This window comes from Equus quagga, chromosome 2, assembly GCF_021613505.1.
Source record: "Equus quagga isolate Etosha38 chromosome 2, UCLA_HA_Equagga_1.0, whole genome shotgun sequence".
Taxonomy (NCBI): Eukaryota; Metazoa; Chordata; class Mammalia; order Perissodactyla; family Equidae; genus Equus; species Equus quagga.
In genome coordinates, this window is record NC_060268.1 from 115,145,622 (window position 1) to 115,154,493 (window position 8,872).

The 8,872-nt window shown below is 45.8% G+C and overlaps 1 protein-coding gene across 9 annotated transcripts; it reads right to left on the minus strand.

The window, feature by feature from the left end:
* Window positions 1-3,780: 3,780 nt before the first annotated feature.
* Window positions 3,781-8,547, minus strand: ZNF32 (zinc finger protein 32). Of its 9 annotated transcripts, none has more exons than XM_046648785.1 (4): window positions 8,482-8,544; window positions 6,533-6,595; window positions 5,973-6,112; window positions 3,781-4,719 (listed from the first exon to the last, which is right to left on the minus strand). In XM_046648785.1, the coding sequence occupies exons 3-4, from the start codon at window positions 6,040-6,042 to the stop codon at window positions 3,968-3,970; spliced, it is 822 nt and encodes a 273-aa protein (XP_046504741.1). In that variant the 5' UTR covers window positions 6,043-6,112; window positions 6,533-6,595; window positions 8,482-8,544; the 3' UTR covers window positions 3,781-3,967. The 9 variants fall into 9 exon arrangements, with proteins under 9 accessions (XP_046504741.1, XP_046504720.1, XP_046504702.1 ...); XM_046648764.1 differs by having other exon boundaries at window positions 6,480-6,595; window positions 8,482-8,537; XM_046648746.1 differs by adding an exon at window positions 7,423-7,566 and having other exon boundaries at window positions 5,973-6,595; window positions 8,482-8,509.
* Between the last annotated feature and the right edge of the window lie 325 nt (window positions 8,548-8,872).

The window sequence follows — 8,872 nt, forward strand, 5'->3', positions numbered from 1 at the left end:
TTCCAGGACAAGCAAATAGGCCTCTTTTGCAGAAAGACTGGGGGTGAGTTTCAGTCTGCTGTCTGTGCAGTGCCCCAGGACTGGTAGCCAGCCAACAGCTGTCTATCTTTTACAGTCCCATGGGACACAGGAATGCAAGCCCTATGGGGCACCAGAGCAAGGTAATCAAGGGGCATGCCCTCAACAGCACCCACAAAACCTGGGGTACCAGACAGGTGTACAGGCTCCTCTCTGGTTGACCCTGGTGCTGTAGAGCATGGCAGAGGGAGAGTGTGAAGATAGTGCTCGCCCTCTGAGGTCACTGGAGAGGACTACAGTGTGCCCTTACCCGGGTTTTTAATTAGAAATCTGCCTGTCAGGTCACAGCTATGAAGATCAGCTAACAGGGCTCTTTCACAGAAAGCCTAGGCTCCTCAAACTGTTGCCTCTTGCTGTGCCCTGGGAGCAGTTGCCAGTTAATAATTCTTACTCCACTGTTCATACTGCTGTAGGGTCCTTGAGCATAAGCCCCACTGGCCACAAGAGCCAGGCAGTCTAGCGTTGTCCTGTGTGCGGCAGCTGCAAAAATCAGAGTACCAGAGGAGGTACAAGCTTCTGTGTGTTAGCTGGAGCCAGGCAGAGGGAGAGAGCAAAGATGGACTGTAAGCTTCTGTCCCTGGAGAGTACCCCCAGAAGGCCCCTAGATATGTGTCAAATTAGATGCCTGCCCCTCAGTCCAGTGCTTTAAGATAAGCCAATAAGCCTCTTTTACGTAAAGTCTGGGTGCCTCTCATTTGGCTGCCTCTGTGCTGATCTCTGGGGTGAGTGAATTGGGGGTAAGAGCCCTTTCAGAGCTATTTCTCATTTTGCTTTAGCCTTGTGGGTTTCGTGGATGTGAGCCCCATTGATTTTCAAAGCTAGATGTTTTGGGGGCTTATCTCTCAGGTGCAGGCCTTAAATGTTGAGGTGCCCAATGTGGGGTTCAAACCCTTCTCTCCTCAGGGAGGAGCTCCAGGTTTGGAGTTCCCTCTTGATTGTGGGCTGCCATGCCAGGGGTGGGGTTTATAGCGAGATTATGTCTCAGCTTCTCCTCCCCCCTTCAGTGTGGGTTTTTTTCTCATTTGCTGGATGTGTAGGAGTCGCTCAGCTAGTTTTTAGCTTTTTTCCAGAGGAAATTGTTCCATATGTAGCTGCAGATTTTGTGTGTTCGTGGGAAAAGGTGTGTTCAGGATCTTCCTTCATGGCAATCTTGAACTGGAACTCTCTTTTGTTATTATTTTAATATAAGCAGCCAAAATTCTTTAAAGAAATTAACAATATATGTATAAAATAGGAATAATGTTTTTAAAGATCATTTATATTTTCTGACTTATTTACTCTTTATTTACTCCTTTGTGCAGAACCAGGAGTCCGAGTGATATATATACACACACACACATTTATATACATTTCTTATAGCGCAGGACTGCTGGAGACCAGCTTCTACTTCTTCACTTTATAACTTGGATCTGGGATAACTTACCTATGCCTTGCCTCCTATTTTGTCAAAGGGAATGTTTATTTTTAAATCTTAAGCTTTCTGGTGAATCATAATTTCCTGCTTTGATTAAATCAGTGAGTTAATATCAAGTTGCTCCTCCAGATTTCTCCTTTTAAAAAACATATGTTCATTTAAAAAAAAGACGTTCTAAGTATTATTGCTGTATAACAAAAACCCTGAAAATTTAGTGGTTTATAAAACTATAACCTTTAATTTTCCGCCTGATCTGGGGTGTTAGGAATTTGGGAAGGCAGCTCTTGGTCAGGGGGTCTCACGTACAGTTTTGGTCAGATGTCACCCGGGGCTGCAGGCATCTGAAAGCTCCACTGGGCTGGGCATCTACAGTAGCTCACTTGCATGGGTGGGAGTGGATGCTGGCTTTCTTGGGAGCTCCGCTGAACCTGTCCCCCCAAGCACTCACATGCAGCTTGTCCAGCACAGTGGCTTCCAGATAGTTGGACTTTTTACTTGGCAGCTGGTTTTCTCCAGAGCAAGTGTCCCAAGAGAATCAGGCAGAAACTTTCAGTCCTTTAAAGGGCTTTTCAGACCTATCCTGGGAAGTCATGTAGCATCACTTGTGCTGTATTTTATTGTTTGAAGCAGTTACAAGCCTGCCCAGATTCAGGGGAGTTGACACACACCCCATCATGGGATGAATGTCAAAGAACTCATGGGCAATATTTTTAAACTGCCTTATTGCTATTGAAGTATTCTTTAAATATAATAAAATGCATAGATTTTAAGTGTTGAGTTTGATGCATTTTGACAATTGCACCCACGACCTGAAGTAAGGTATAGAACATTTTCCACTCTATAAGGTTGCCTTGCACCCCTTTCAAGTCAATCCTCAACTCCGACCGCCCTCCCCCAATAGAGGCAACCGCTGTCTGACTCCTAGTACCATAGATTAGTTCCTCCTGTTCTGTGAAGTCATATAAATGGAATTATATACTATATTGCATGTGTGTGTGGATCTGGATTCTTTCACTCAACATAAGGCTTTGAGATTCATCCATATTATTACATGTATCAGTTATTTTTTATTGCTGAGTCATATTTCATTATATGAACATACCACAATTTATTACCTTACCTTTTGTTGGACATTTATTTCCAGTTTATGACTATTACGAATGAGGATGATATGAACATTCTTGTATGCATCTTTAAATGTTATCAGGGTATCTTTGGGAGCAATTCTGTATTATTACTCAAACCCATAGTGTTTCTAAAGTGTTTCCATGCCCAAAGACCTTTTGTAAAATTTACCTCTCTAGATGATAAAGATTTGCTATCAAGCTTTTGGCATTAAGGAACCTACAGCTTACAGGATCTACTAGAAAGAATGGAATGGTAGCTTATTAAGAAAATCACACATCTACAACATTCATCATTTTAATTACATAAATGCTCAGCATGAAAACTTAGAGGTGGCTAAGTTAAGAAAAATATGGAAATTCCCCCTTAAAACCAACTTTTCCTCTCCAATATTCTTCAAATTTCATCCACTAGAGGTAAAAAAAATATTAGGTTATCCTTCCAAATTTCTTCATGTGTGTGTGTGTAGGAGGAAGAGGATAGAATTGTTAGAGGACTGGAACTTCGTTATTGACTACAAATCTGGGCTCAGTAATAAAGACACTTATGTCCTTTCTAGGTGACTCCAACCCTGAGATACTGCTACTATCACCAAAAAGGGAGTGCAAGTCACTGTGTCTCCCAGGGAGTAGGAGTCCATTTAATAGAGGACATGATAATAGGCTTAGGATTCTCAAAAGTATCGCACACATGGTTGTCTGCTCTTGGGCTATAGGCAAATTCTCTCTATCCAGTTAGGAGTGGAGGACTGAAGTAAAACACACTGCACAGACTCCACACCTCTGCAGGCTTAGAAAGGAACTTCCTGTTGTAAGGAAAGGCTAGGAACCCAGCTATGGATGTGGGTGATTTGTTAGAATAGGTCATTAGGGGGTATCACCTAGGTAATACAATGTTCAATAAAAGGATTATTAAAGTAGTTAGATTCACCTCATTAATTCTGCCCAGTGGTCTTGCATGCAAAACAAGATTAATTTGAATATGCAGAGAAGAAAAGAACCTTGGGATTGATAAGGGCCTGATTTTTTTAAGAAGGCTGGTGGTGTCAACTATAAATTTAAAATCTGTATCTGCTACATACAATCTCCAGTTACGCTCTAGATTAATGGAGATAGCTTGGGAAATTAGGTCAAAATAAACTTTCAGAAATTATGAAACATACGTGATAATGATAATAAACGACGTTTATTTTTCATACTCATTTGGGGTAAAGAGGAAAAGTCAGTTTGCCCTAACGAATGATGGTCTTTCTGAAAGAGTCTCCATTCATTCCACAGAATTGGATAGGTTGCTTGACCTCAGAGGATGATGTACTCTTAATCCATAAAGAGAACTTCCTTTGAAGAGTGGTCACAGGGTGAGCCTTTGTGAGCAGCTTCGCTGGTGCACAGCCAGACTCCCTCTCTGGGTGAAGCTTTTCCCACATTGGCCACACAGATAGGGTGTCTCTCCTGTGTGGATTTTGCCATGCAGGAGACAATTCCCCCTGGTGTGGAAACTCTTCCTGCATTGCGCGCAGGCATAGGGTTTCAGGCCTGTGTGGACTCTGATGTGAACAATTAAGCTGCCTTTCTGACTGAAGGCTTTTCCACACTGGTCACATCTATAGGGCTTCTCACCACTGTGAACTCTTCTATGAACAGCAAGGTTACTTTGATTCCTGAAGCTTCTCTGACAAATGGCACACTCATAGGGTTTCTGTCCAGTGTGGAGTCTTTCATGAACGGCCAGACTACCTCGTTGACTAAAGCTTTTCCCACACTCCTTGCACTGATAGGGCTTCTCTCCTGTGTGTATTCGCTGATGTGTAACAAGATTGCCTTTGGCCCTGAAGCTTTTTCCACAGTGGGTACACTCAAAGGGCTTTTGACCAGTGTGGATTCTCTCATGTAATGTTAGACTACCCTTCTGCCTGAAGGATTTTCCACATTCCTGGCACTCGTAGACCCTCTGTCTCACTCCAGGTGAGTCTTCCGGTAGTGTCTTAGAATCTGGGGATTTTTGTTCCAGCTTCTCTTTTCTGAAAGAATTCTGGAAATCCCAGCTTGAGGATCCTGTGGCATCAGAGTGATCATATTTGTGGTGGGCTTCTGTCATCACATCTGGCAAAATGAGAGGGAAGTCATGTAAGATGCACCAATATGCTGAGTGAGAAGAACAGGGAAAAAAGAAACAATGCTTTGAGCGCTTATTATGTGCCAGACAATATACCATGAACTTTGCATAGATAATTTAATCCTGGAAACAATCCTGTAAGATTGCTACAGATAAGGAAATGAGAGCATAGGGCGGTTGTCAAAGATCACGCAGCTAGGTAAGCACAGAGTTGGGATTCAAATGTGGGCATGCTGCACAGCAGTGTACTGCCTCTAAATTTAGTTTAATTTAGCCTACCATGTAATCTTGTGAGGTAGACATGATTATCTCTGTTTGCTCAGAAAAATTAAGAAAATTATCCAGGATCATATAGAGGCCCATACTCAAGTTTTACCTAACTCCAAAATAGGTATGGACCCAAGCTGTGTAGGGCCTAAGCTTTAAAATTTTGGAGGGACTCCATCAAGAAAAAGTATAAAAGTAGGTACAGGGCTTTGAAGAGACCAATGTGAGAAAGGGGTCCTAGAACTTAAGTTTCATTAGCTCCATGAGAAATCCACCTCTGCTCCAGTCTGCTCTCCTGACAGTGGAGTAAGCTCCATGATGTCAGGAAATATGCAGCAGAATCCTTGGTACTTTGCATCTATTATCTCTAGTCCCTGCAACCCTGCAACATAGAGCTTATTGTTCTATTTTGCAGATAAGCCTGGTGCTCAAGGAAGTTAAATAACTTGTCTGATACCACAGATCAAGCCAGGGCAATTATAGAATCTGATCCAAGGAATTTTCCCCTTTAAAACCCATGTTATTTCAGTTCACTAAGCTATGGTGGAATTGAAATCAGTTTTGGTCGGGAAGTTAAACACTTTCTGTGCAGATATTGGTAGTATTTTTCCAATATTGCCCTGCATCTGAGCCTCCTACTGCACCACTCATCACTTCACCAGTTTTCTTGGAGTCATCCTTGGGAGATTTTGTCCTTGTTCCCCTGCCTTACCCTTCGTCATCTGACTGCACTGAGATTTAAAGCCGCTCATTTATTCTCTCAGAGACTACCTCCATGTCAGGACTGTTCTCCTGCTCTGTTTCTACTGCTATTTCTAACTCCAGCTTGCAGGCTTTCTCTGTAACCCCAGGAATGCTGAGCTCCACCACAGGAATGTCCCCTCTGCTTCCTCAGCCTGCCTACCAGTGCTGGGGACAGGGACAGGGAATATGGTGAGCCGAGAGCATCCCAGCAATCAACCGACTCACTCACTGAAAAATGCTACATTCTGGGCATATCTTCCATGACAGTCCAGCAGGGTAGCTGCTGGAAATCCAAACATGTCCACTCCTGCTGTATGACCTTAATCACCACCTCTTTATATGATTCTTCCATGGGCTGTTCTTGAGCACCTGAGGAGGAAAAAACAAACACACACAAACAAAACAGCACAACAAAAATAAAGAGGAAAGGGCAGGAGAATTGATAAGTGAGAAGGATTAAAGTTAACAGGAGCTCCAGTTTGGGGTATGAGAAAATGGAGGAAATTTGGATTGCCTGATGTAATGTTAGTCTCCTATAATGTCACTATAAAATGGGCTGAAAGGTACCATGACCACACACAGATGAGTCCAGGAGGAAGCAGGAGGTGGGAAAGCAGGGAACACAAAGAGTAAAGACACATCTCCTTCTGCCAACCCCAATATAATGGCCACTCCTTTTGTACCTTAGCCTTGGCATGTGAGTGAAACTTCCACTTCCTTCCCCCCACCTAAGCACCTGCTATTTTGTCCTCCAAGCCTCCAAAGGAATTCAGATTCTAAAAAACCCACGTTTCAGGCTCCATGATTAGTTCCACGATGGAAATGGCTCCAGCTCTCCTCTCCAGTTCCCCCCTAGGTTATAAGGACAGACAAGAGATTCCCTATGTTACCTTTTAGCAATTCTGAGGAGGCTCCAGATCCAGACCCACCCCCTCCTACTCTTCAAGATACAATACAAGTTCTGAGGAACTGTAAATACTTGTCAATTCTTGGAAAAGGAAGACCTACTTCAGACTCCAAAACCAAGCCACAGGCACATGAACTAGGGTAAATAACTTGCCCAAATTCTCAGAGCCAGTAAGGAGTCAAGGTGTTTCAAAGGTTCAACCGATACTTTCTGGATCCAAAGCCTGTGCCCTTACACTAGTCAATTCTCTGGTTCCTCATCACTAAACAGCTGTTAGAATTCTTAGGAAATGGAACAGAATGGGACAGGGCTTGACCAGACTTTACTACTCTTCCAGATCCTAGGAATCCTCTTGCTCCATGTTATCTTTTTCTACTGTTTTTTTTTAAAGACTATTCTCTCCTTACTTCAGGACCCTATTTACTGAATTCTTACACTTTACACAGTGGTTCAATGTATAATCCCTCTACTATGTCCCATCAAAATGCTGGCCTCCTGATTTAACGAAATAGCAATGTGATGCTACAATTCTTTGTTTTGTTAACCTAAGCACCTGGTCTTCCTGACAATTTCACATTCTGCTACATGCTGTGATGACTGGAGAGGCATTTTAAACTCTTATTTGGAGGACTCAGCTCCACTTTGGAGTACAAGCTACACAGGAATCCTCTATCTGAGTCCCCGGACACTACGGTACATTCATTTGGAAGCTCAAGGTGTTACTGCTCAACAACTGCACATCCACCAAAAGCCAGGGGAAGGTACGTGGCACCTGCTGCCTGAGGTTGGACTCGGTCCTTGGGTGGTCCAGCAGATAGAGTTTGGTCAAACAAACGGGTCAAATTGGCAGCTCTGCCTCTCCACATGCTGTGAGATCTTCAGCAACGAGCAACTCAGCTGCATCTCAGGAATCTCCCTTATTAATAAAGGGAAATTGTCTTATTTTTCTCCCTAGATCACAAGTCTGGGGAATTAATTTCCTGAAGATTTTGGAGAAAGTGGCTTCATAATAGAAAATGTGGCTTTTCCTAACAGAAAGACTCTTTATTCTTTGGGAAAGCTCAGAAGCAGGCCATGAGAGACCTGGATTCTCACCTCACTCCTGCTCCCTATGACCTTGGGCAAGTAACCAAATAGCCCTGACTCTCTTTCCTCACTAAATAGGTTAAAAACACTCATGTCAGGTGGCTCCTGGGAGAATAAAAGACTCAAATGTGAAGGGTCTCTGACATGACCTACAGATTTAAGGCCTAAAGCTGAGAGTCCTCAGGAGAGGACCAGAAGAGGGGGTAATTTTGCTGTCTTGGGAACTCTTGGGGACAGTTTCAGGGTTAGGAGATTTTGGGTAAGAGTGGTTATTTTCTCCACAGCTGATCCACTTCGTCCTTTCTCCCATTCTCCACCCAGAGGAGTCTGTCCTCTCGCCCGGTCACCCTCCCTGGAGAGACCGTCCTTTCCCCTGTCCATCTTCTGAAACCCTCACCGGAGCCGGGGCACACCTGCCTGCGGCTCCCCCTCCCGTGTCTCCAGGATGCGAGGTCTTCACCCACGCCCGTCGGAGGGGCCCTGCTGTTCCGGGCAGACTCCCTCTCCTGCCTCAGGCACCCCCAAGCCCCCCGTGCGTGCTGGACCTCAGCACCCCGCGCTCCGCTCGAGCCGGACCCTTCTCTGCGGGCCGCAGACCTCTCCCCTCGGGGCGGGCCTCCCTCGTTGCCCAGGCCGGCGTGGCCTGCTCAGTGCCGCGGGGGCCCCGGAGGGCCCGGGCGCAGCGGCCTACCGGCTCAGCCCCGCCTCGCCCGGGCGCAAGGACCCGGCCGGCGGCCACACTCACCGCAGCGGCGCGCGCCCGCAGACAGACAAAGGCCCGCGCTGAGCCCGCAGCAGCGCCGGCGCGAGCGGACAAGACTACAACTCCCAGGAGGCTCCGCGCGAGCCCGTCCTTCGGACCCTGGGCCTCAGCAGCCCCGACTTCTCGGAGCACTGTGGGAAACGTAGTTCGGTGGCGCGACCTGGTCCTTGGGCTCCGCGGGTCCGGGCGGGCGCTGGGTCTCAGACCGCCCCGCTTTGACCTGGAGCCCGAGGACCCGACTTGTTCCCGGACGTAGAACCAGGATGGAGGAGCCATTGGGCCTCTCAGATTAGCGAGACGTGGAGTGGCAGCCTCGTGAAGCCGCCTGCTGAGCCAGGAAATCGGGAATCCAGGGCTCTTGCAGGGTTTCATG